The sequence below is a fragment of the Cyrtonyx montezumae genome, unplaced genomic scaffold, assembly GCF_038088225.1.
Source record: "Cyrtonyx montezumae isolate F1298 unplaced genomic scaffold, pur_monq_1.0 scaffold_2, whole genome shotgun sequence".
Taxonomy (NCBI): Eukaryota; Metazoa; Chordata; class Aves; order Galliformes; family Odontophoridae; genus Cyrtonyx; species Cyrtonyx montezumae.
In genome coordinates this window covers 51,394,502-51,422,092 of record NW_027071936.1, presented here as the reverse complement: position 1 = coordinate 51,422,092, position 27,591 = coordinate 51,394,502, and the positions used below count along the sequence as shown (strand labels likewise).

At 38.0% G+C, this 27,591-nt stretch overlaps 2 protein-coding genes across 7 annotated transcripts; both read left to right on the top strand.

Moving 5' to 3' along the window:
- The first annotated feature begins 80 nt into the window (after positions 1-80).
- Positions 81-8,841, top strand: ZCCHC4 (zinc finger CCHC-type containing 4). Of its 5 annotated transcripts, XM_065735703.1 has the most exons (13): positions 81-171; positions 265-383; positions 761-843; positions 1,547-1,822; positions 2,253-2,333; positions 2,586-2,658; positions 4,122-4,272; positions 4,718-4,818; positions 5,791-5,912; positions 6,148-6,223; positions 6,739-6,790; positions 7,338-7,482; positions 8,584-8,841. In XM_065735703.1, the coding sequence occupies exons 1-13, from the start codon at positions 105-107 to the stop codon at positions 8,711-8,713; spliced, it is 1,476 nt and encodes a 491-aa protein (XP_065591775.1). In that variant the 5' UTR covers positions 81-104; the 3' UTR covers positions 8,714-8,841. The 5 variants fall into 5 exon arrangements, with proteins under 5 accessions (XP_065591775.1, XP_065591776.1, XP_065591777.1 ...); XM_065735704.1 differs by lacking the exon at positions 761-843; XM_065735705.1 differs by lacking the exon at positions 6,739-6,790 and having other exon boundaries at positions 8,584-8,714.
- Positions 8,842-8,889: 48 nt separating this feature from the next.
- ANAPC4 (anaphase promoting complex subunit 4) lies at positions 8,890-24,888 on the top strand. Of its 2 annotated transcripts, XM_065735701.1 has the most exons (28): positions 8,890-9,073; positions 10,623-10,728; positions 11,314-11,446; positions 12,593-12,667; positions 12,827-12,853; positions 12,968-13,012; positions 14,180-14,264; positions 14,651-14,761; positions 15,298-15,381; positions 15,624-15,710; positions 16,382-16,446; positions 16,543-16,585; positions 16,696-16,772; positions 17,211-17,311; positions 17,391-17,442; positions 17,717-17,772; positions 17,969-18,015; positions 18,918-18,974; positions 19,142-19,198; positions 19,793-19,886; positions 20,161-20,258; positions 20,768-20,829; positions 20,914-20,952; positions 21,047-21,148; positions 22,199-22,276; positions 23,267-23,437; positions 23,912-24,035; positions 24,436-24,888. In XM_065735701.1, exons 1-28 carry the CDS (start codon positions 8,966-8,968, stop codon positions 24,649-24,651), a joined length of 2,400 nt encoding a protein of 799 aa, XP_065591773.1. In that variant the 5' UTR covers positions 8,890-8,965; the 3' UTR covers positions 24,652-24,888. The 2 variants fall into 2 exon arrangements, with proteins under 2 accessions (XP_065591773.1, XP_065591774.1); XM_065735702.1 differs by lacking the exon at positions 8,890-9,073 and having other exon boundaries at positions 10,568-10,788.
- Positions 24,889-27,591: the final 2,703 nt, after the last annotated feature.

The following is a 27,591-nucleotide window of genomic DNA, read 5'->3' as shown; positions in this document are numbered from 1 at the left end:
AGGAAGGAAGCGTTCATTGCCGTTTCGCCACGGCGCTTGTCCGGTTCCCGGCTCCCTCCCTCTGCCGGCGGTGCCCGGGAGAGCTGCTGGGAGGCGGTGGCAACATGGCGGCGGGGCCGGGCGGGCTGGCGCTGCTCCATGCGTCAGCCGGCGCTCCGTGCTGCCCGCACGGTGAGCAGCGCTCGGGCGGGGTGGAGGAGCGGGGTCGGCGGTGTGGGGTGGCCGGGGAGGCATAAAGCGTGTCTGTGGGCCTCCTGCCGTTAGGTCCTGCTCTCCTGTTCGTCAGGACCAGCCAAGGAAAAGAGGAGGGGAGAAGATTCTATGCTTGTTCGGCTTGTAGGGACAGAAAGGATTGTAACTTCTTCCAGTGGGAGGATGAGAAGGTAAGCCTTCCGTCACACTTCAGGGGGAATCCTATCCACCACAGGAAAATGTGTTAACAGACCGTTTCTTTGTTTGTCATAAGCACATTCTGAGATTTTTCCTTCTATGTTAACTGTGGTAGAGGATCTAAGCTCTTAGGTTTATCTATTTGTTGCTGCATAGTTTGAATTCAGAGACTTCTGTGCAGCTTGCCACTATACTGTAGTCATGCTTGTTACTCTCAGCCAGGAGCCCCAGGAGCGTGACAATTTTCCTGAGCAGAGGAGCTGAAGCACAGGACCTTTGATGCATCCATTTCGTTTAATCCTGAGATTTAATTTACAACCCTGTGATACCTGGTTTTTTTTTTAACTTCTTGCATGCATAAATTTTACAGGTATCACAAACTAGGCTTGCAGCACGTGAGGAATATAATAGAAGTCATCAGGCACCTTGTACTCACAGACAGAACGTGGAAAGGTATTGCTTCTAAGTGCATTATCATTAGTAAAAGTTACTTTTATGTAAGTTTAGGGGCACTGCATGAAAGCACAATGTTTCTGGATTCTTTAAAAAATGAAAATGTGCTGGAAGAGTATGGAAAAATAAGCAAATTGTCTGTAAAGTTTAAATAGCATTAAACATCTGATTATAACATAATGCTGTCTACTCAGGAACAGTGCCTTATTTTCATAGCTGTAGTTTCCCTTATGTTAGTGCTCTTAATGTGTTAACAACAGGTCAGTAGTAGTGTGAGTTTAAAAAGTTATTCCTAACTTCTAGTGTGAAAAAGCAATAGGCTTAATGTCATGAAAAGATACCAAGATTGTCATGAAAAGATACCAAGATTGTACTGTAACAATAATTTGTGTGCTATGTATAAACATACTGTACTGCTTGCTTGTAGTTGATGTGTTTTTCACTGTCTAGTCTAGTTCTCTTATGGGGACTCTCAATATCTTTGACCAGCCCATTACTTATTTGCTTTAAGGGAAGATTTTTGAAGTGTCCTATGAGCATTTTTTTCACATATATTACTTGGTTGATATGTAGTTAGTGGAATTTTGCGGAAACAGCTCAAACTGCATGTCTCTGTAAATGTCTTGAAAATATGAAACCCATTTTCTATCTCCTTTCATTTCTTTTTTAGAGACTTCTTCAAAATTGTCTTTTACATTTATAGATACAAGAATTTTGTCCTGTTGCCTTTATCGAAGAGGAGGTTTTGTCAGGAATGCCAGCAATTGTTGTTGCCAACTGAATGGGAAGAACACTCAGGTCACCAGTTCCTGTATGATATCTCCATTGCCCAGTTAAAAAGTCCCAGTCAGCTTCTGTATCCACTAGAAAATAAAAAAACAAATGCACAGTATTTATTTGCAGACCGAAGTTGCCAGTTTCTACTGGACCTTATTATTTCACTAGGATTCAGACGAGTGCTGTCAGTTGGAACACCTAGGTATGTGTAATAAAAGGTTCATCATGCTTTAATTATTTGGTACTATCCAGTCACCCAGTGAGATCTTGTGGCAAGCTCACTAGACACACAAGACTGTAGCTGCACTGCAGTTAAATTCCCTCTCACCACCTTTCTGATTTTTAAATCAAACTTAAATCAAAAGCAAGAAGCTAATGCTTCTTAGTAAAGTAACACTTAGCTGCTTAGCGTATGTTTTGGGTTTTTTTTTTGTGGTGGTGGTGTTCTAGTCTCTGCTGATTTACCATCTTTTAAGACTCATATTTTTCTAACTTTAAACATTAGTCAGTGCTCCATTTTCTTTATCGGTTTGGTTTTTGGTTTAGTAAAGTACCAGATATCCTTGTCATGCAAGATATTTTCTGAAAACAGTGGTTATATCTTAAATTTCTTTGTGCTGATTATGCTTCAGGCTTCATGAATTGATCCAGTCAAAAGCATCACAAGAAGAAAACTTCAGGGTCAGAAGCCTTCTGCTAGATATTGACTTCAGGTAAGTTTTGATAAACATTATGTGTTTGAAGAGTATGTGCAAATATTTGTTTTCTTATTACTTTAAAAGACAAATTGGTGGTTATTCTCCATTTCTTGTCTCTGCATTTCCACTTCTGCACACAAACAGTAATGACAGCTAGTTTGTGAGGAAAAGTTATCGTACTTTATAGTACCCATTACTGTGTTTTCAGTAATCAGAACTCAAAAATGCTATCTTTGTAAAGACCTTAAGTTAAAACTTATTTTACAGGTATTCACAATTTTACACAGAGGATGAGTTCTGCCACTACAACATGTTTAATCATTATTTTTTTGGCGGAGAGGTAAGGACAAGCATTTCTTACTGCTTTGTAAAGCAGTATATGTTGTTGATGCAGAATTTTGTAAGCAAGCACTGGTTAGTTTAGATGATTAGTTAGAAAACAATGGTCATGAGATAAAAAGGGTCACCAGTACTGGAAATATATAACAAACAACATTGCATCTTCAGTAATTCTTTCTCCCTGGGCTCAGAGATAACATTGCCTGTTAGGAACATGCTAACTATTGTTAATTTGAACAGCTTAATTCTGCTTTTATTAAAATTATAGTTTGGTGTGAGTTTGCTGCCTTATGTAAATATGGGTTAGCCCTGTTCCTGTGTTGCTACCACAGAATTGTTTTATTCACAACCTTCATAAGCCCAGTGGTTGCCACAGTACTTCACTGATACTCAAGAGGGAAGGTTTGCTGAATTTATTCCAGACAAGTAGAATCAAAAGGTCAAAAACACTTTTCTCTTAAATGAGAGGATCATAATTTAATTTAATTTAATTCCAAATGTTCTTCTCAGAGCACTTATCCCAGTAATTTCCTTGCTTACTGTTTGGTCTTCCCCTGCTGTTAGTGAGCCACTACTGAGTTGTATAACTGTTCTTACTGCAGTGCCTTTTGTACTACATAGGTAAGGTGTTTTTTCCTCATTCCAAAGCCTAATTTTGTGAGCTCTTGAAAATAAAAAGGATCTTCTAGAGTTAAATGGAAAGCTGGTCTGAAAGCCTTGCCTTTGGATTTCTTTAACATGTTAGTCTATTCAAGTTCTGTATTTTTCAATTAAAAAACTCTGTTCACTTGTATTACTGCATCACTGCAGTGCTTTTGTCAAGCAGTGAAAAGCTGACACCTGTAATGGCATACATCCTTTCAAAGTCTGAATTGCACTTCTGAATGTAGACTGATATTAAAATTCTCTCTTTGGAGTACAGTGAAATCCAGGCAGTAGAAGGAGGACGCTTGCATGATGGCTTTTTACTCTTCCTTTGATAATAGAGACCTAGCTGGATTGTTAGAATCTAAACACTCTTGTTTTGTTTTTTTGGTTTTTTTTTTAATAAACAGTATGGATCGAATCAGTTTTCAGCAGGCTGAAATTTCTCCCATTGAAAATGCTTCACAGAGTAAAATACAAGGACTTTAATTACATGTATTCTGAGCCTGAACTCTGCTCTTTTGCGTGACAGTCTATTTTTTCAAAGTCGTATTTACTACCCTTAAGAAAAAGACCATCTTAGAAAGCATTAACTGCATCTGTCCGTGGTAACGTCATATATAACTGAATAGGGCACTGCTTTCAGTGTTTCAGATCCAGAATTATTTTGAAATACTACATTCACCTACACAAGAAGTAACCTACATGGTTAAAGTTCAAACTTGTAAAATAATAATTATATTGTTAAATAAAATCTTTACAGATCTTAAAACTTTATTTTATAGTTCTTAAGTCTATATTCCTCCCTGTTTCTTATAGGCCGCACATGAAACTTGTAGGAAATTCTTACATCAAGACAAAGATGAAAGAGTGATTATGGTGACTGATCCCCCATTTGGAGGTTTAGTGGAAGCACTGGCTTCTAGTTTTAAAAAACTGATGGCAATGTGGAAGGATACAGAAAAAGGAGGTATATATTACAGATTGATAAGATGAATTAAGCTGCAGTGTTACTGTAACAAAACCCTAACCTGTTCAAGGTCTGTAATTCTTGCTACTTCAGTGTTAGTCCACTCATCATTTCTGAGATGAAGTACCATATGTTTGCCTCTGTTTGTTTGTTTTCAAATCCACTTTGCAATTGAAGTGGACTCAAAGGGTAGAGAAAAATAAACTGTCAAAACACAGTACCACTTCTTAGCAACCTAGGCAGGTGACAAGACTTGTTTGGGGTGAGAGGAACTTATAACCCAGTGTATATAAATATGCCAAAAACTTTCCCTAAAGGAACTAGGTATTATGCTTAGTGTAGTGTACATATGCATGCTTATGGATTCAGAACACTTACTGTAAATTTTTCATGCTTCACATACATTGATTTTCTTTAATGTGCATCCAAGCCTTTTTATCACTAGGTAATAAGAACCAAGAGATGCCCATGTTCTGGATATTTCCATACTTCTTTGAGTCTCGTATTCTTGAATTTTTCCCAAGCTTCAGTATGATGGATTATCAGGTAGGACCAAGCCCAGTGAAGTTGCTGAATTTTGGTTATGTGCAGTGTGAACAGGAATATAAATGAAAGGGGATATAATGGCAGTACTTATCTGTGGATGGGCCTTCTTGCATTTCTCACTGTCTCAGAGGCACTGCAAACTATTTTGTGAAGTCATCCCTTTGATAACGTTGTCACACACTCCTGCACTTTTATTATATACCTCTAAATCTTCTGTCACCAGTCCATTCTCATTTCTTTTGAAATATTTACAGTGTGTTAGATTTCACACTAATTTAAGCATATGCATACTGCAGAAGTGAGAGGCAGCTTGAAGAAGGCTTTCATTTGCCACAGATGTTGAAATGTCAGTAGTTTGGTGGGTAATGCCCGTTTCTGATAGAAGAAAGTTGAAGGTCTTTTGTCTTCAAAGCTGCTAGAGAGTAAACTGCAACAATGGAAATTGTTGGAAAATGTGATAAATGAAGTTGTCAGTAATAAAGCTGGTAAGTAATAAAATCTGGCATCTGTTTTATAAGAGATGAGAATTTTGGGGACGAGTCTCTGGAAGAGTGCTGGAAAAAAGCATTGCTGATTGAGTTTGCAGCTTTGTAATTGTTCTGAGGTAGTTTAAGATTCACGTCAGCTCTTGTTCTGTTAGATAAGGCAAACAGTATATTTTTTTTCTAGTGGGTTGCATTTTTGTTAAACATCCCCTCTTCGGTGTTAAACAACTGAAATGTTATCCCATATATCCCGTGCAAAAGAGTAGTAAGGAAGAAGTAAAATAGGATAGTTGTAGTGCATTATGGTTTCAAAAATTGAAAAGGAATTGACACAAAATACTTGGTGTAGAATCTGCAATCTAATTTGAGGTTAGCATCTTTTACATTAAAATGGCAATTTCGTAAGACACAGACATAAAGAGAATAAATGTGTAAGTAGTTCTGTCTTTGCTTAATGCTTCTTTATAAAAATTGTTCTTTTTTCTAGGTAGACTATGATAATCATGCACTATATAAACATGGTAAAACAGGTCGTAGACAGTCCCCTGTCCGTATCTTCACCAACCTGCCCCCAAATGTCATTGTACTTCCTGCAGAAGAGGGCTATAGGTAAGTTGTGTTAACAGTCAAAGGAGTGACTGAAAGAAGAGTGTCTTTGTTCTTAGGGTGTGTAATGATGATGAGGCCATGGGCCAAAGTGGAGGTTTATGAATCAAAAGCATTTAATTTAGCAAAGTGATTTTTCAATCCTTGTCTTTATTATTGAACTTGTATAAATTTCATTCGCATTGCTTCTTGAGCAAATGCTGAGCCACAACACCACCACGAGTTTTACTTTTTCCAGGTTTTGTGCTATCTGTCAGCGGTATGTTAGTGCTGGCAATCACCACTGTGAAATATGCAATTCCTGTACATCAAAAGTAAGTATTCTGCCTTCTTTATGGGTTACAGTATCAGCAATTGTCTTCTCCTTTCAGGTGACAGTAGTTTAAGAGAGTCTGTGATATTTGCTCTGATTGAAAATCCTATTTTGATACTGACTTCCTGGGGAAACCCCAAACAGTTCAATCTGGTGGTCTTATTTCACTCAACATCATAACGGGGATTAATTTCTATTTCCTGATTCCTCTGTGTTGGAAAGAGGACTGGAAAAGTTCCCTACATGCCACTTAGGCCATCCCTTATGCATCACTGTTCTGTTTACACATTTGTTTCTGCTTATGTGTTGGAAGTTGTAGAACATACTGACATGAAAATGCAGCCGCTGTACTGTGATTGATGCACGTTCTCAGCACTGCTGTTTTTAAGCTGTGGTCCTTTCTACACAGGACCTGCTTCTGTAAATAGTGGGTATTCCACATCATTAGTTTGGTTTTAGGAGATAATCAGTGTTTTTTAAAAGCAAACAATACATTTGTTCATCTCTCAATTGTAGGATGGTAGGCGATGGAAACATTGTGCTCTTTGCAAAAAATGTGTGAAACCCTGTAAGTACACAGCAGAAATGCACAAACATTTCTGTCAAGGCTTAATAATCTTACTTAGATTTTTAAAGGGAGAACTGTAATGTATGGATTTGACACATACATGCTTCCACATTTTGTAAAGTTGTTTGTAAGAACTTTATAAACACAGATGCAGTTGTGAAAATGTTTGTGAGGGCATGGTAAAGTTATGTTTCATGCACCAAGTGTTTGTAGCTATGTTTAAATAGCTGGAGCAACCAATTTTGTTGTTGATACAGAAGTTGCATCTTTGTAAATCCATTTTAACATTCGGGCTATTTTTCATGTTAAGATTTGATATGGGATAATAGTGCTACTGGATAAATAATTCAGTTATATTTAAATAGTTACACAGTGTTTCTAATGAATATTTATCAAATAAGATAAAGGACCGGAAACTGAATACACACATCTTTGAAAATGTAAAAGAAAATAAAAAACCTGTTAAGCAGCCTGCATTTGGAATTCATCTTCAGGATGGTAATTCTGAACCTTCTCAAGATGGTAAATCACGTTACTTATTTTGCAGCTTGGTTTCACTGTAACAAATGCAACTGCTGTGCTCTGGAAAACCACACTTGTGAGAAGACTGATGTGGGCTGCTTTGTTTGTGGGAAGGCAGGTCACAAACGCAGCACCTGTCCCAGTCTCTCCCACACTGGAGCATCTCACAAGTAAGTGTGATACTGCCCTGTTATAATGAGGGAGGTTTCAGATGAGAAGTGATCTTATTTCATGGAAATGCTTTAGGAAGAGAGAATTTTAGGCTTCACGTGCTGTCATCTTTCACTGTTGTCCACTTGCTCTGTTGCTGGAGAGTACTGAAGGAGGATGTGATAAAATCCAGCATCACTGAGGCAGGTAACTTCCTCTGGTTTCCAGTTCCTTGAATGTTTTGTTTCCAAATGGATTTACACATATGTCACAGAGTTTTATGAATAGTGCGTGGGTAGCTCTGTCAAGATGAAAAATTAATCTGATGTAATACTTTAAATCCCCTTCAGATTCCTCACAGAAGAGCAGAGAAAATAGTCACTGTGCTGTTTTTATTGCTTCTTGTCCCCTTTGCTTTATTTTAGAATCTTTTTTTTTTCCATCTGCTTTTTCAGGTGTGGTCTGCAACAGTATCTAAATCTGTACCATATCCCTAATAAAAACTCCCTTCCTTAACAGCACTTTACTTCACTTTCTCTTAAAAAGTGAAAACAATACTAAAAGAAATTCAGGCAACCTCATCTGTTTCTTCAGTCAGGTGTATGTTGTGCTGGGATGGTGTAATCCTTTCAGGCTATCAGCATTTTGCTGATGAGTTACTGAAAATAACTTAGGTTCATTTTCCTAGTAAAAACACCTGGGTATGTTTTCCTTATTACAGCTCTTCCATGTTTTGTGCTATGAAATACATCCTTTGCTATGAAATACATCCACTTGCTAACTCTGCTTGGGTCCTGTGTTCATATATCATGATGTTGTTAAACCTCATCTACTTTGTTCTAAGCCTTTCTTTAATATGTCCATATGTGCTGTTCTGCATTCAGGGGCATTTTTAAAGTTTTTTATATCCGTTTGAAGGTAAATGCTGAGTAAGTACTAAGTAAAAAATAAAAAATGGCTGTGAAGTGGGCAGTTTTAGGAATGGGTCGATTTTGTTGCATCCTAAGATGGCAACTCTTGTGGCAGTGCTTTTAAGGCTTACAGACAAATTGTATGATGTAGCAGCAAATGTAGAAGTATTGCCCCTATTATATTATAATCTTTACATTCTTTCTTTATAGAACTGGCAGAAAGCAAAGGCAGAAAACTCTTAAGAGGGTGAAGCTGGGGGTTTGGAAAAGCTGGGCCATGAAGCGTGCTGTGTTCTCCAGGAGAAAAACAAAGAAGAAGAAAAGAGATGTGACTACTTGATGCAAGATTATTCAAGGGAATATTTTTTTTAATGGCCAGCTTTACTAAAAATGTCAATACCAACGTTCAGAATAAAACCTGATCCGATTTAAAGCGCCAGTCCATCATTACCGGAACGGACACGTACTCGTGTAACGCGAGCCTTTGGTACGCCGCGCCTCGATCCGCCCCGCCCCGCCCCGCGGAAGGCGGCCGGAGCTGGAAGCAGCGGCCCCGGAAGCCGAGAGCGGAGGGCGGGAGGCGGCCGCCGGCATGCCCGCGTTCCGCCAGGTCGGGGAGAAGCAGCTGCCCCAGGAGGTCGTCGTCATGGCTTGGTCCCCCAAGAGGGACCTCATCGCCCTCGCCAACAGGGCGGGAGAGGTGAGCGCGGCGCGGGGAGGCGCGCTGCCCGTACCCTGGGCCGTGGTGAGGGCGCACGGCTGCGCTGAACGCGGGTCGGCAGGGAAAGCTGGCGGCGGGAGCGGCACGGCTGCGGGCACGCCGGCTCAGTCTGCCCAGGGCACATCCAGCCCGGCCTCGAACGCCTCCAGGGATGGGGCACCCGCAGCTCCTCTGGGCCGCCTGTGCCAGCGCCTCAGCACCTCTGAGCAAAACATTTCTGCCTGTCGTCTGACTAACTCAGCCGTATTATCAGTGCGTTCTTTGAGTCCCTCCCTGTCTTTCCTGTAGGCCGGAGTCTTCTCCAGGCTGAACGTGCGGATGTCCTTCAGCATTTCCTCACATGAGAGCTGCTCCAGTCCTCTGGTCATCTTTGTGGCCCTCCTCTGGACCTGCTCCAACAGCTCTGCACCTTTGTTGTGCTTGTGCTCCGTGGGGCAGAGCAGAGAGGGATAAGCCCCTTATTCTCCCTGCTGCTGTTGCTGCTTCTGTGTTCATGCAGCCCAGGATACAGTTGGCCTTCTGGGCACCAGATGCTCACTGCTGGCTTTTCATCCACCAATACCCAAGGCATTCTCTGTGGGGCTGCTCTCACGTTCTGATTCATATCTGGGATTGATATGAATCCAATATCAACCCAAGTGGAACATCCTGTACTTGGCCTTGTTGAGTTCACTAATGATACTCTTGTTGCTTGTATCTGTAGCATTCTAAAATTTAATGGGTTTTTTCCTTTACAGAACTACTGCACACTTTCAGTCTGGAGAAGAGGAGGCTCAGGGGAGACCTTATTGCTCTCCATAACTACCTGAAGGGAGGTTGCAATGAGCTGGGTGGGGGGGGATCAGCCTCTTCTCTCGTGTAACTAGTGATAGAACAATACGGAATGGCTTTAAGCTGCGCCAGTCTGAGAGATTCAGACTGGATGTTAAGAAATAGTTCTCAAAAAGAGTGTTCAGGCACTGGAATGGACTGCCCAGAGAGGTGGTGGAGTCACCAACCCTGGAGGTGTTCAAGGAACATTTAGATGTTGTGTTGATGGGCATGGTTTAGTGAGAGCTATTGGTGATAGGTAAATGGTTGGACTGGATGAACTTGTAGGTCTTTTCCAACCTTGGTGATTCTCTGATTCTCATGTATGGTGATTCTATGGTTCTTATGTATGCTGACAGACCATTGTGCTTTTGGACTGTCTTTGCTGGAGGAGCGTGGGTAGCTCCTGTTTATTACAGGCTTCCAGGTTTATACAAGGTACAGTTTATTCACAGAATTAAAGAATTGTAGGGGTCGGAAGGGACCTCTAGAGATCATCTAGTCCAACCCCTAATTTTATTTCCTTGTATTGCTCTACAGTGAACAATACGGTGGTCTCTAAAGCTACGTAGGAGTGGAACATCTGCTAGAAGGAGTTAGTAAATAATAGGAGTTATTAAAGAATGGTAAAAAAATATATGTTGAATTGATTTGCTGTGGTATTAATGGTTTTGTTTAAAACAGTGTTCTATTTTTCTGTCTTGATGTGTCTTTGTAGGTTTTACTTCATCGTCTTGCAAACTTCCAACGAGTTTGGAGTTTACCTCCAAATGAAAATTCAGGAAAAGAAGTGACCGCCCTTGCTTGGAGGCCAGATGGAAAAAGTAATGTCAAGTATATGATGTGACGTGCTGCAATAAAAATCCCACTGGAAATCAGTGAAGGCTGTGGCCGTGATGCCTTTTGTATGCAATGGAAGTGTTCAAGTAAACTGTGTTTGAAGAAAAGGACAGGTTAATTATATGTATGTTTATTAAAAATAGTTGGGAAAGTTGCCCTGTTGAAAGCAATTCCAGGGTAAACTTATGTCCAAAATACTGCTTTTCAAGGTGTAGCAAAGCTTCCTGTTCCTAACTGAGCAGAAAATTTTCATATGAAATAGAGAATTTACTGGAAGAATAGAGAAAACTTGTCTGAGCAGGATTGTGTTAGAAGTGTTTTGTTCAGTTCAACATGTAAATAAATAACTGGGATTGGGATTTTGACTTCAATATATCACTTAAAAACATGGGAGGGCCAACCCTTATTCTGTATTCAGGTTTCAAGTGAGAATTTGGAGGTGGTGTATGTAGGCAAAGGGAAGATGCAGTTTGGTGGTTGGCTATGAAGGTGCATTGTTTTCTAGTTCAGTAAAAAAGTACAAAGTTGTGCATGTTGGTTATTTATACATTTTACTCATCCTTTTCTAGTTTTGGCTTTTGGCCTTACTGATACCAAGCGGATTATTCTGTGTGATGTAGAAAAACCTGAAAGCTTGCACTCCTTCTCAGTGAACTTGTCTATTACTTATATGCATTGGATGGAAGTAACTGAAGAGAGCAGGTGGGTCTGAAAAACAGCAAGTAAATTATGGCTTATATAGCACAAACTTCTTTATTATGTATATTTTGCATGTAATAAGCAGTCAAATAAAATAACGTTTCATACTTATGTTGTCTTGTCTTACTGCTTTATTCTAACCAAAGGGAAAATTTTAACAGGTGCTTTTCATATGCTTTTTCTAAGTGCTGAAATCTTAGTCTTGTGGTTCTTTATGTTAGGCACAGTATTTCAGCATGAAAGTATTAGCTTGTGCATCTTATCTCCTGATCCAGCTAACTTTGATAACAGGTGACTTTAATAATGTTACTGTTTTATTAGAAGAAGTATTATAGTTAAATCTTTATTCACCTGTGCTTTCAAGACCTTCAGTTTGGTGTTTACATCTTTTCTCACCCTTAATTTGATATGGCCTCTGAATGTGCTGACACTTCTGCCATGGGAGCGTTTGCATCAGGAAATCAGATTACTCGCAGTGACAGTGAGCTCTGTGGCAGAATTCTCAGTCACACATGAGCTGGGGAATATTGTGGTCCCTGTTCCTGTGGTCTTACAAGAAGCTCTGATAGACAGACCAAGATAACTAAAATGTTTATTCAATAAGGAGAGGTGGGGTAAGTCTGGCAGATATTTCCCACTATGTCTCCTGAAAATGGAAATCTTACAATATAATACGGTGGTTTTCTTGATAAGTTAGTCTAGCATTCTTCTGATGGTGGCAGACATGTAAGGAATCTAATCTTCCAGGCACGTGTGAGGTGTGGTATTAAGGCTTGTAGTTTACTCTTCATACTGTAACACGTGCCTTTGTAGAGTAGCTTTGCTGAGGAGCAGGTAGGTCAGCTACAGGGTTGTACAGATTTTGAAGAGAAAGCCTCTCCTGGTGACCCCATCACAGATAATGGGTGATTCCGTAGCAAGATACTGGGCCATGTAAGAAGTTTATATTCTACCTTGGTGGAAATAGCAATAAAGATTATTAGGTTTCCTTTATTAATTTGGTTTTTAGATATATTTAAGATTACTATCTGATGTTTGTATCTGTTTAATATACATGACATTGGGTATATGCTGGTAACTTCAAAGTTAGTAATTCTCTTTTCTCCTATCTAAAGTTTTGTTAGTTAAGAAATGTCGTTTCCTTTTCAGCGTTCTCACTTCCTTTTACAATGCTGAGGATGAATCAAATCTCGTTTTGCCTAAATTACCAGCACTACCAAAAAAGTAAGCATGAAACCAGCAAGCCTGGGAAGACAGAAGTTGTGCTTGTTCTTGTTTTGGTTATTTGTCTTCACTGCTCTACTGATGCTTTGAATCAGATGCCTGCTTATTGTAATTGAACTTATTTGTTGGTTTTGCTTTTTTTTTTTTTTTTTCTTTCAGTTATAGTACCACTGCAAAAATTTTCAGGTAAGAAACTGACTTCATTTTTTTTAGGGTTGGTTTTGTTTTTCTAAGATTTCGTTTGTTTTCTGCTATTGAGTCAGTGTGTCTGAAAAGCAACCGTATCTTTTATATTTTCAGTGAAGAAAAGTCAGATGAGATTATGAAGCTCCTGGGTGATGTGAGGTAAATTGTTTGTGTGTTCTTTTGTTTCTTTATTTTTTGCTTTAAAATAACAAAGAGGCTTACTTCTGAGTTATTCATAATCTGTTTTTAAGGGTTCTGGAGAGAGAGTGCGGAATGCTTCTTTTTTTCATATATGAAGTTCAAGGAATATACTAAAAATAATTTTAGAAGTCTCCATCACATTATATCTTTTCTCCTCAGTTTCAAGGGATTGTCAGGCAACTTACGATCAACTGCTGTCTGTACTGCATCTTCTTTCCCTCGGAAGATTTCTTGAGGCTATCTTGTGTGGATTACTTAAGCTGGGCTTGGAGACACCATGAGTGCTTTAAAATAAACGTCTCATATTAGGAAACATGAGGAGCATCTGGAGGATGTATAGTTTAGTAGACTGAGACTGGCATTGTGGAATGCTTATGATGCAGCAGGCAGTATCCCTGTGCAAAGTGTGACATTTCAAATGTAGACAAAAACGAGAGGTCATAGAAAAGCATTCTTCCAAGTCATTGTGTAGCAAGTTGATTTTAGTAAGTGATCAGGAGAACACACATCTGTTTGTGCCAGATCTTATTTTTTGTACTGTTTCTGTCTCTTGCTCTTGTCATCTGTGGCTGTCCTTTGCTGCTGTATCTGTTTTATATTTTTATTTCTGCTGAGGTTTTACTGAGGAGCCCCACTGAGTGTCTGCTACAAACTTACTCTGGGTGTAATTAGGATGAACAGGGAAATGAAAAAGTAGCTTTATAAGAGTGCTTTGCAGCCTGTACTGGTAGGTTGGCTGGTGCTATAAACTTACTTTTTTCTCTTCTATGTCTCCAGTTAAGAAAGAAGGATTTCTGTGCCTAAACTTTGTGTTAATTTTTTTTTCCTTCATTCTCTCAGCAATTTGTTATATGATTTTATTTCCTGTAAGTGTTAGACACAATTTCATCAATGAAATCCAAGCTATTATTAGTTTTCATTTAGTTTTTAAATTTCTTAGATTGTGGACAACAGGATTGTTTTAGTGGCTTTATAGAGGATCTTTTAGTAAAGGGAATGGAAATTAAATATTAAGAATTATATTTGTAGGTATTAAAAACTGACTTCTGAAAGTTTAGGGGAAAAAAAAGTTGGCAATTTCTTTTGATTTGCTCAAAATGATGTGATATTCTTCTGTTTTTATAGGCTTAATGCTCTTGTCCTTGGTGGCAGCTCAGGGTTTATTGAGGTTTATGCTTACGGAATGTTCAAGATTGCTACAGTAACTGGGGTATGTTTGTTTCTGTATTTTTTTATTCAGTATATACTGAACTACAGCTGAATTAAATGAAATAATACATCTGTGGGTTTGCATGTAACTGAAACTATATTCTTGAAATTTTAAAGAAAGGAATAATTATTTCTTTGGATAGGGTTGTGTGGTCATTGCTGGAAAGACATTCCAACTCTTAACTTGATTTTTAACATCTTGTTTCAAAAGAAACTAAGCTCAGTGCTAATCCATGTTAAAAAGGGTAATTTTGATCCTGAACAAAATTCCCTTTGGCTTTTAAATGTCATTGAACACAGCCTGCTTTGTATGTGAATGTGTTACGGTAGTGAATACGTACAGAAAAGCTTCAATATTTCATTAACATTTAAACTGCAATCCTTCAGGTGGCAGGCTCTTGTCGTGGACTCTGTTTATCTAGTGATTTGAAATCACTATCGGTTATTACAGAAATACAAGACTCTTCTGGCAGCAAAGCAGAGATTACTTATTTTCAGGCAAGTAAAGCAATTGTAAAACATTCCTTAAAAACAGAACTGCTTCTTTTACTTACTCTCACCTGACTTTACCACTTTCCCATTATTTGCAGGAAAACTATAACTATTGTTTTCAGTCTTTCTGAATTTCATCCTGGCCTAGCTTTTAGATGAGCTGCATTGGTGTGCAGTCTTACAGACCACACTGGCTGTGATGCTCTGAGGCATTCTAATAAAATATTACTTTAAATATAACATTCATTTATTCAATTGCAGTTACTCATTTTTAATTCATTCTACACACAAAAGGTGTAGCGGCCATGCTGTTCATCATCCACTCTATCCAGAACATCAAACCTTCAAACTATTACTGCTAGAACTCCAAAGAGCTTTTATAGTTACATTAAATTGCTCATTGCCCAGTCTCCTTAAAATCAACTTAAGGAAAATGAGAAGTGCTAAGTTTTTCTGTGGGTCCCCTCCATCTGTGCCTTTATTTCTGTAACCTGAAACTGTTCAAAAAACAAATGATCTGTTAACTGTTCTGTTTGTTATAGCTGGACACCAGTCTGTTATCGAGTTATTTACCTGAGGTAACTCGAATGGCCCGGAAGTTTACTCACATTTCAACACTGTTACAGGTACAGTTTTGTTATGACATTCATAATATCTCAAGTCTTAGGTTCTTACAGGAAGTAAAATTCTAGTAGGAAACTTCAGTTGGCTTTAAGTAAATGTGGAGCTCTAGCTTGAAAAGTTTATAATAACTTTCATATGATATCTGTAGCATATATCTTCCCTTTGTGTTATAAAATCCAGTCATTTAGTACATATTGAAGGGGGGAAAAAGCTAGTAAGGCTAATTTTAGTGTCTGTGTTGCAGTATATAAAGTTGTCATTGACATGCATGTGTGAAGCGTGGGAAGAAATACTGATGCAGATGGACTCGCGGCTAACAAAATTTGTACAGGTATTGTGGTGTTAACTGTTCTTCTGGAAAGCCATTTCTGTAGTAGGTCTGCTGTTCATTTTAACTGCGTGCTACGTTGTCTTAATGCTGTTTGTGTTAGGCCTCTGGATAGCAGTCTCTATTTTCAAGCTGCTCTGATGTTGCAGGTGTCTGAGTACAGTCAAGTGTGATTGCGTTGTGACTCTATTTTATTTAAGTTATTTGAAAGTGATAGCTTTCAGCTTGCACAGCTATTGAACAGTTGCTTTCTATTTAAGGTTGCTTTCTTTGTACTTCAGTCACTGAATAGCTGTATTTTGTAAATATTGAGCAGCAGCCCACCAGCATTTGCAGCCTGACTCAGTGGAGCATATATAACATTTAACATATTTACATATATTTTGTGTGCATTGCTGGCAGTTAATCGAATCGAGTAATTAATGTGTTTATTTTTAACATAGATTATGGAAACTGCTTATAATTTTTACTGAGTATAACAACTGAAAATAATTGAAAATAGTGAATTTGAATCATTGAATTAAATTGAATTTCCAAAGATCAGTAGTCTGATTTCGGCATTCAAAGGTAAGAAAGGGTTTTATAGTGTACTTTTTTTTGAGGTATCTGTGACATGATTTGGTAGGCTGAATGTAATCTCTTTACCAATCTATTTCAATCATTTTGGCTGACAGGAAAAGAATACAACCACTTCTGTTCAGGATGAGTTTATGCAGCTGTTGTTATGGGGCAAAGCAAGGTAGTTACTGTCGTTTTATCTGAGTATGCATTTGCATTTGATGCTAAAATACGAAACAAAAGCATATTTGGTTTTCTCTTCTCCATCCCTTTTTAGTCTGGAACTGCAGGCATTATTAATGAACCAACTGACAGTAAAGGTATGCTAATATTATTTAACATCTTAGAACTGTATGTTTCAATATCTTTAATTAACTGTTAATTTACATTATGAAATCATTATTATATGTTTGTATTTCTCTTTTAACAGGGTTTAAAAAAGCTCGGTCAGTCCATAGAGTCCTCCTATTCCAGTATACAAAAATTGGTTATAAGTCATTTGCAGAGGTAAGTCACAAAAGTCCAATACATTTTAGGTTAAGTGGCATATTGTTTATTTTGCTAAAAGACAGGATGCAGTATCAATGGTTCTTTATATAGAGATTTTTTGTATGATACTGTGGTAATTTAAAATGTAATAATTTACTTTTGAGTGATAGAGAGCTGCTTGTATTTTGAGCTACCTCCATGGCATATATATGCTCTATATCTCTGTTCGATATTTTTATAGGATATGTACAAAATATTCCCCAACTTTGTGTGGTGGTTTAAATCATAAAGACAGTGTTTGCTTTTCTGCAAAGTGATAATAAGATATGAGTGTTAACTCTTATATTCCAGGTGACTTTATAAAGTTCTCCACTTTGCCCATTAAAAGATAAAAATGCAGTGTGCAGGGTTATCGAACAGTGACTAAAAGATTCTTTCTTTGCTTTATTTTCCTAGTGGCTCAGAGGCACTGTTATACTACTTGAGTGAGTTGAAAGGAATGGCTTTATGGAAACAAAAATATGAGTCTCTGGGATTAGATGCATCTGGAATTGAAGGTACAGTAGCATGCATCCTATTTAACCACACTTACTTCACTTTTGAAAGCATAATATCAATGGCTTGCTCTCTTCACAGAGGCTACTACTGCTGTTGGTTCTTTCATCTTGAAAGCAAATGAACTGCTTCAGTAAGTATAAAGTCTGAAGAATTTTAAACACTTGGCTAGTGAGAAAGCATGTGGCTTGGGAGCAGAGAAAGATGGGGTGGGGGCATGGCTCCTGTGTTGGTGCTGAGCTCTTGTCTCACTGCCAACAAGAACCTTACTGAGTGGGGAGGCATTTGGCATTTTTAAAAAGTTCATAATACTTACATATGTCTGTAATAAATACAGAACTTAAACCTGCAGCAGCTCGTGACGTTTAACTCTGGTAATTTCTTGTTGTTGTTTGTTTCACCTGCAGAGTTATTGACAGTAGTATGAAGAACTTCAAAGCATTTTTTCGATGGCTGTACGTTGGTAAGCTCTATGATGTAGTAAACATTTGCTGTCTGTTTTTTATACTCCAATTCATAATTGATCTTTCCAGACTCTTTAGCTTCTGACAAATTAATCCTTCCTATATTATCAGCTGTTATATTTTCAAGCAATAGAAAGTGAAGAATAATAAGAAAAAGATGAACATTCATGCATTATCTCTTTTTTTTCTCCTTAGCCATGTTGAGGATGTCAGAAGACCATGTGCTTCCAGAGCTGAACAAGGTAGTAATAACAATTTCTGATTAATGGTGGTACATTTTTTATTCTGCTTGACTTAAAGGGCAAGATTAAAAATGTATTTTTTTGTTCCAGAGTTTAAAGAATGGTGCCCGTGGCATTTCTTTGAGAAAATTGATGCCTACACATTCATACTAATACACCAATGTACCATCTTGCATATCTAACTTTTCCTGTTTTCTTTCAGTGGAACTCTTTTTAGTACAGTGTATATGACCCAAATCCTCTGTGAAATATGTGTAGAGTGACTCTTTATGCCTTAAATGACAGTGTTAACAGGAATGAGATTTGAACATCTTTACATGAAGGAAGAAATAGATAACACCTGCATCATATTTGCAGTCAACACCACACTGGGTGAATCAGCTAATAAAGCAAATGGAGACATGCAGAGGGAAATAGGCTGCAGGAATGGACCAATAGGGACATCCGGAGTTTCAACAAGAGCAAATACAAGATTACTTCTGGTGTGGAATCTGCAGTGCACATCCCTGGTTAGCTAGGGAGGAGGGCAGTAGAGGGGAGATGGTGGATGCAAGTGAGGCACAAGTCAGCAGTGGGCCCTGGCAGCAGAGGGCAGCACAGAGTAACCAGGGTTGTACTAACAGGAGAGCAGTCAGGAGGTCAAGAGAGGTGATTGCCCTCCTTAATTAGGTCTAATCAGATCATAAATGGAATATCTTCTCCAGTTTGAGGCCCTTCTGTATGAGACAACAAAATTGAGAGATTTCAGCAGAGGGTCCACAAGCTGGTGAGAGGCTGCAGTACTTGCCCTGTGAGCAGCAGTGAGTTGGCCTTGTTCAGCCTATAGAACCTGTGTTCTGTGCTCATTTAGGTGTAATTCTCAAAGTCTGTTTTCCCCTTTCTCTCTCTTTTTTTTTTTTTAGATGACTCAAAAAGATATCACATTTGTTGCAGATTTTCTTACTGAGCACTTCAATGAGGTAAGTAATACTGGTTTGCTGAGCACAGCACTGGTACTTGATTACTGTATTTTTGCTGCTAATAATTGAATATAAATAATTTTAAGTAAAATAATTCCATCCCCCTTTTGTACTGTACTTCTTAGTCACTTTCGGTTTACATTTTTTTTTTCCTTATTTTTTTTCAGGCACCAGAACTTTACAATCGTAAAGGAAAATACTTCAATGTGGAGAGAGTTGGCCAGGTAAAGAACTAGAGAATATGTGGGTAAAGGTAATAATGGAGGGAATCATTAGATGGAAAAGCTTTTAAAGTTGTGCCCACTTCTTCTCTGTCCCTTCTGCTATGTGTTGTGCCTTCCAGTGATGGTAGAATCAGGTCATTGTCATTATTCTCCCTGGTATTAGAAAAAGAAAAAATTAAAACACATTTAATAGTTTTTCCTTACATGTGTAGTGTTTTAGGAAAAGGGTGAAATCTCTTTGCAGCCAGCAATAGTAGTGTAAAACTAAAATCTTGTTATCTTTATGTTGTTAGCCACTGGATTTCTAAATGATTGTGTTCGAGTATCATTTGAAAATCAGTTCCATATGGGAGTGTTGCTATATGATCTTAGACAGTAGTTGGTTTCTTATTTACTCCTAGGAGGAGTGGAGTATTCTATTTTAACTGTAGATGTTATATCTAGAAGGAATGTTTAACTTGTGAGAGACAATGTGAGACTAGGACTAGAAAATCTCCAGAAGTCCATTCCAATCTCTATGATCCTGTGATTATGCACTGTTGGAAGTGAATTGTTCTTAATTTGCAGACTTACATAAGTCTCTTTCTTTTCTAGTACTTGAAAGATGAAGATGAAGACCTTGTGTCACCACCTAATACAGAAGGAAACCAGTGGTTTCAGTTTCTTAAAAATAGTACTCATCTTAAAGGTAATGTGTGCTTGAATAAAACAGTGAATCAAAGATATATGGAGAATTTAAGCACGAAGAAAAAAGATTACTCTTGGGATATATTTTTATGATATTAGTTATGGATCTTCATCTGGGTGGAATAAAATAAATTTCCCTTCAACTTCTCTGAACCACGCCTGTGAACATTATACTGGCCCTCCTGGACTTACTCCATTTTGTCACTTCAGTAGCAGTGTACTATATTTTTATAGAGCTATAAGCATTTTTTGAAACAAGCTTTATCTGTTTGCAGAAAGTCCTCTTTTGTTTCCCTACTATCCTGAGAAATCACTGCATTTTGTCAAAAGGCAAATGGAAGAGGTCATTGCTCAGTGTTTACAAAAACCAGCTGTAAGTTCAATTTCCATGAATTACAACTTTCTTTCAGGGATAGCAGTCAACTGAAGATAGCAGTCATGTTTAGCAAGGCCTAAAGATTGAATTTTTATATTTGAGTGTCTCCAACATGGGTAGCAATGTGCATTCCAACTTAACCACTACTGAGTGTTTTAAACTTAGTGGAGGGTTTTTTGTTTTGTGTTTTCTGTGCATTCAGTTTACCTTTTGCACTGATGAGAGCTATTTCAACATTAAATAACTTGATATACGAACTACAGATTAGAGAGCTGATTAGTTGACAATAGATTAGTCTATATCTTCTGAAGAAGTATAAAGTAGGTGCATTAAGTGATAGTGTTTGTACTAGGGATGGTTATTTCAGTACAAATATTTGTGGACTTTTCTTTCAGATACGCTTGGATGTTATTCTTTTTTATGTATTTATTGATTTAGTTTTCTTAAGAAGGGATGTAATCATGAATAACCTGTTTTTTCTTTGCTCTTTTCATTATATTTGTTAGGATGTGATTGGGAAATCAGTGCATCAAGCTTTTTGCATGTCTCTTTACAAAACTTCTCAAAGGTATATTTTTTACATTATTTCTGAAGCTCAGTTGCACAAAATTATAATAGTATTTTGTACACTTGTTTTGTTTTTCCTTTTCAGTGAAGATTCCTCACCTCAGTTATTTAAACTACCATTTCTGTGAGTATGCTGTTATTTCTTGTTGTATGTCATTTTCCTATTCTTAAAATATGATCTAACTTTTAATTTCCTATTTCCTTACCTAACATTACAGGTGGAATGACAAAACATCCAATATACATTATGTTCTCTTTACGATATTAGAAAGTTCTATTTCTAAAATACATATTTTGAGGAGACATACAGATACTTCCAGGTAAGAAAAAGAGGGGGAAGTAGAATGATAAATCTCATAAACCATATGTATAGAGATAGTTATGAGTATAGTCCTTCTAGGATACTACAGAATTCATCGAAGTGGAAGGCATTGGGAGGTGCTGTGGGAAACTACAGTAGGAGTTTGTATTTTATTATACTCAGAAAATCTAAGCAAAATATCCAGGATGTTTGTAGGCTCAGGGAAAAAAAAAAAAAAAAAACAGGTTCCCTTAATTTTGCTTCTCACAGTATTACTTCTTAGTGAACTAAGAAAACTTGTAGAGAATCAGGCTTGCACTGTTAATTTGCTGAAAATATTATTCTTTAATTAACTCCTTATAGTCTGCGACTTAAAATGATAGGAAAAAATGGGGTGGTTGGACAGGTAGGTTCAACAAATGCAGTACATCCCTTTGAGATGTAGTTTTATGCACCCAAAGGTGCAGATTGTATCAGCACCACTGAATTGTAATAATCTTTTAAGGTACGTTCTGTCAGTCATGCCATTGACCTCACCTGGGTATGGAAAACAACAAAAACCCTTCTCCATAAATTAATGTTTTTTATCATGTATGTTATTTAATTTGAGGGATTGATGAGCTGTAACAAGGTGAGAATTTTTAGAATATTTTTACTGCTGAAGGGAATACATGATGGAAATATCTTCTGTGTTTCCAGTTGAGAGCTTCTGATGACAAAACATAGCCTTGCAATGTAGATTCTACTGGTATCTTGTGCAGAATTAACACATTTCTGTAGATGCAAGTAACAAGTAGCTTAGTGAACCTGAAACTCAGACAATTGATCTGAGTGAAAAACTGTCCTGCAATCCAAAAAGAGTTTTCCATTTTGATCCTTTAGTCATATTTTGCTTGAGAAGCAAGATAAATCAAAAGGCTTCCATCCACTTGTTACGTTATCTGGGAATGTAGTCACATACTGTGCAGAGCAGATGGGCTTAAACTGTCTCGTACTAAAGTTACCCTTTGAGATTTTGGATTTTCTACAGATGGAAATGTCACCAAGATAATGATCTCTCACCTTTTAGGTCTATTGGTAATGGAGTTGTTGCAGTAGAGTTTGGAAACTTCTTGAACAACAGTATAAATGAGAGCTCAGACTCCAGGTCAGTATGTTGAGTTGATTCTTATTCAAGGGATACAGATTGTGAAATTGAAGACCATGTTTTTGAGTGTTCATTTTACTCGAAGTTAACTTCTCTAGTATTTTCAAGATAAAAGACACATTATAATTAGCACTTCAGATCCTGCACTAGCTTGTTGTTCCTGAGTCAGTCTGGCCATAATAAGTGGTATAGGTGCGTGAAGGTATAGGGTCGTGGGAATCTTATCATAGAATCATTTAGGCTGGAAAAGACCTTCAGTATCATGAAGTCCAATCATCAGCCTGACGTACCAAGTCCCATCACATAAACCTGTCCCATAGTGCCATGACTGCCCATTTCCTGAATACATCATGTGATAGAGATTCCACCACCTCCCCACTGCAATGCTTCACCACCTTCTCCATGAAGAAATTCTTCCCTGGTGCAGCTTGAGACTATTGAGTTATTTTGCACTTAAGGTAAAGTGAACTTTTTAGTTTTCTAGTCAAAAAGTCAAACCTTGGTACATGTGCTGGAAACAAAGTTAGTTGGAAACAACTTTTTCTTATGTCAGCAATCTTCTTGACATAAGATAGAATGAGACTTTATATTCCTGAATGTAGGAATCTCAGAAGTCATGGCAGAGTAAGTTCACACTTTTAATATTCAAAGGCCTGATGTGGAACTGATGGCCCTCAGTGTCACCAGCTATGTTTCCAAATTTTCATTGGTGTTTGTGTTAACTGCTCTTTACATTTCAACTGAAATAGGGAGAAATAAGATTTTTATTAAGTTTTGTCCTTCAGTGTTAATTGTCCTATGTGTTACAGGAGTTTTTAGCAGTCTTTCAGTGTCTTAGTTGCAGGACTGACCTTTTTATTGCTTACAATAAAGCTCACTGTTAAATAATGAATACTTCTTAACTTGACTGCTGTGCAGTGTAAAAATATTTCTTCCTGTGATCACTTTTATTCCTTGTTGCTTCCTAAGATACTGTTCTGTTTCCTATAGGTGCTACAGTTGTTTAGATGCACATTTTTATGATGATGAAACCGTAACTGTAGTTCTGAAGGAGAGTGTGGAACAAGAGGGGAAGGAGAGAATCCTGGCCCAGCTGCCTTTATCTTCAGTATACACAGATGAGGATCAAGAAGCTGAATTCATCTGGGATTCTACTAAAAGGTGAGAACATATGATACTAAAAACAAGTTCAAACAAGTCCTGTTACTGTAATAGGTAATACAGCTCTACTAAGTGGTAGCAAAGAGATTTGCTAATCAAAGGTCACGGAGGCCAAGCTTCTGTGTAAGTGCAAACATTGCCTCCAGAACTTTGTTCTTACAGAGGAGGGATTTGAAGGAATCTCATCATCTTCCTGCCATAGCTGTTAATTTGGACAAGATGGGATTCATACAACTCCATTCTGTCTTGTTGTAATCTCTTACAGCACTTGAAACATGCTGTGTCTGCATGGTTTTATCCTCTCCTTTAAACTATCTGGAGTATATAGACTTATAGTTATTTTATATGCTTACCTACTTGTTATATATGCTAGACAAAACAAAAAGAAAACAAAACCTGGGTCTGACTGGGATTTATGGTTGGTTTTTTTTTAGTACTGAAATTTTCTTACATTTTGTTCATATTTTCTTGCAGATTGGATGAGCAAAGTGATGAGATAGCAACACGTACTGTCTTCTTGGACAGTCAGTGGAGAGTGCTGGAGAATATGAAAGCTCAGTATGTTGCTGTAAATGGTATTAGAAAAGTTTCCTGTGTGGTAAGTACATATCTGTGAACAAGCATGGCGGGGGGCGGAGGAGGAAATGTTCTGTAGCTCGAGTGAGTGACAGTCTGTAAACCTTGTTAAGTTAACAGAAACAAAATTCTTGATTATCACTATTTCATTACTTACAAATTAATTATTCTCTCAGAATATACTATCAATTTATTAGTATACAGTCACACCTGTTTCATAAAACTACCTGGAAAAACTGTAACAGCAATTAATATACTTGCTTTACCTTACAGTATGCAGAACAATAAAACAGTTGCTAATTTCCTTGATACTTTCATTTCAAAGATGAAGGCTATTTTCTGAGCTATTGGGCAACACATAAATTGATATCAGTGTTCTTTTTTAATTACTCCTTAATCAAAACTTCTTAATGTTTCCATAGCTGAGTTCAAATCTCCGTCATGTGAGGGTGTTTGAGATGGATGTAGAGGACGATGGAGAAGTTGAAGAAGAAGAGGAAGAAGAAACAACTCAGATTGCAACTGGGGAACCTGGAGAGCTGAATCGCTCCGTGGATAACCAAGAAAACATGTGTAGTGCATCAGCTGAAGAACTGCCTGATGAAACTGAAGAACGTGAATCAAGCCTGGGTCTTTGATGTAGATTTTTCCCTGATAAAGGGAAAAGACCAAAATCTACCTTCTGGTTGCTGAGATGATGTATCCTGTACCTACTCTGCAGTGTTAATATGTTGTTGTGTGTTAGAAATCTGTATTCTTAACAAAGACCATCTATGTTCTAGAATATACATGCTTGACTTCTTTTTTTTCTTAGCACTGATTTGGTAGGAACTAAGTTTCTTGGAGAGGTTTTTGATTGGCAGGTTTTTTTATAGGTGGAAATAAAAAAAATAACTGAAATTTTTATAGTTAACCTGGTTAGTTATAAGAAGAGCATGTATGTGAAAACAACATAAAGATAAAAGAGCATGTATGTGATGACAACACCACCCTAATTTTAGAAGACCAAAATCTTACCTTGTCAGACTTTGTGTTTACTGAAACTTCTTGTATAGCTGTGCTTTAAGTGTGTGTATGGAGAACAACAGGCTTGCAGATGAGCCTAAAACTAGCTGCACACTAAAAGTTAGCAACTGTCACTTAAATACTTTTAAAAAGCTGTTCTGATAAAAATCTGTGTCCTCAGTAATACAGAATTTGTTCAATCTGTGCAGTTCTTTACTTCTGAGTACAATGTGTGTGTGTTTTGTCAGATGCCTGTGTAAAACTGTTCCTGTATTTCTCCTCTGGCTGTTTATTTTGTAATGAGAACTCAAAACAGAGAATATTTTTTTTATTCTGATGTGGCACTGTGTGTCTTGTATAAGTTTCAGCAAAAATATGTTCCTTGCTAATTTATCTGTTGTTGTAGGTGTGGTGTGGTGCTAGCACTAAAAGCTAGAGATGAAGTCTAAGAATCTAACGTCATTATTGGTGGCCTGGTAGTTGGCTTGAGCCTTAATCTTTTAATGAAGAACGCTGCTAAGTGTGCAATCTTTCTTTTGGGACAGCATGTGTATTTTTTATTTCTGAAGAGATCCAGGTCTTGTGCATGTGCTCAATTCTATGTTTCAAAAACAGATCAGTCTTTTCAAAGTGCTGCTTGGCACTGCAGAAATCAGATGTTAGTCACGTCCTCTTGTTTTCAAAGATGCCATTCTTAAGTCACTTCTTTGAGTTTACTTTTTGAGGTTTTTAGATTAAGTTTGAGAGACGTTTCTAACAGTCCTTGGAAGTTGCTTGCAGTTCAGTGCTCTCATCTAACAAATGGTTGAAGGCACAAGGAAGGTGTGGGGACAGGAGGGGCAGGAATGCTTATTCAGATGTGCTGTGCATTTTCCATGCAGATCAGTTATTCTTGATGAGAAATTACTGCAACTACTGAACCAATTCAAGTTGAATTCGGTCTTAAGGTTCTCCTGGAAACTTTTGCCTTTGAATTTGCTTTAAGAATGGTCATGCTGGAGTGCTTGGAAACAATTATTTTGCTGTGTTTTTTGTTAAGTAGCTGTAGTCCACCAGCATATGAAAATGTGATCTGCCCTGCCCGTAATTGTTTCTAAATTTGTGTTCATAATAGCTGTGTCCTATTTTGCCAGGGCGTGCTCTTTAGAAATCTCACTGGGCTCATTCTGTGGGCCTTTCTGGTCTGCTCTTGGATATACCTGAGTGAATGATAACTTTGTTTCTGGCTTGAAAATGTACATACACGCTTTCTGGGTTGCCCAGCAACGTGATGCATACGTACCAGTTTAAGTCGGTGCTTCTGAATGTCTTGCTGATTCCTTGTCAAACTATGTCTTATTTTTGCTGTCTTATTTCTATAGTAGTAAATGCATCAGTAATGTGCTTATGCATCTTTCTTTTCGAAGAGAAACACTTCATGTAGTCTTTGAGGATTTTGGTGGTGCCTGGATGCAGTGGGACTCACTTGTCACTAGTCTTCATCTTTTTTGTTTGTTTGTTTTAATGCTAACTAAATGGTTTGGGTTTTTTTTTTTCCAGCCTTTTTCTGCTGTAAATGAGTTCTCATTCTTTCCTGATGGTAGTGTAGTAAATATACATTCAGCAATGCGCCCACAGTCTGCTCTTGGTAATACTGATCTTTAGACCCAGTAAGAGTCAGCTACTGCTGCTCCTTTTCTTATGTCTGCTTGTTTTGTGCGTGGTATTTCCAGATTTTTAAAGATTTCTTGCAGCTTTTCTTCTATTTTTCTGCCGTTCGCCTTGTGTAGTCCCCTTTCCAGGCCTTCAATCTGTGCCTTTTCTGCCTCATCTCCATGATGTGTAGCTTTCCACACTGCCAAGCTTCTGCTGTGCTCTCAGCAATTGGTGCTGCTTTGCTTCACAACCTGGTTTCTGTAGTCAGAGTTGGGTCATGTTGCTGCAATCTGCAGTAATAGCTAAGGATTCTCTTGATACCTAAAAGTTGCTTTTGCAGCTGACTCTGATTTCTTGCTTCACAAGCTGCTTTAGGTGTAGAGCCAGCTTAACTTGTGTCATGAAGCAATGGCACAAGTCTGAAACTAAGAATGAGGTTTTGGAGAGGGGAAGGAGAACTTAAGCAATTCCTTCGTAAGGAGATGTGTATGAGTGAGGAAAGTAGATGGGATTTTCTTAGTGTGAGCTTCAGGGAAGGGAGATTGCAAAGTGACGTGATCTCTAAGGAGAATGCCACCGTGGAAGATGGGGGGGGGGGGGGAGCACAACAAAACTGCAAGAAAAAGAAATGAAATACCACTTGTAGGTGAGTAATTCAGCTGTACCCTTTAGGCTGAGTAATAGAGCTGCTAGCAAATCAGTCAGGAAACGATTGGTGCCAGCAAAGCCCGGGGTTGAAGTTACAATGGGATATAAATATGTGGGTGTTCTGGCATTCTTCCCTCAGGGGGTATTATACAGCTACTGTTCCTGCTTGGCTATCTTACAGCTCTGTGCAAATGATGTAATCATGCCTGCTACTGTGAATCAGAAGACCTTGGGTGGCTGTTTTTGTGGTGTTTTGTTGTTGTTTTTTTTTTCCCTTGCAGTTCCCACAA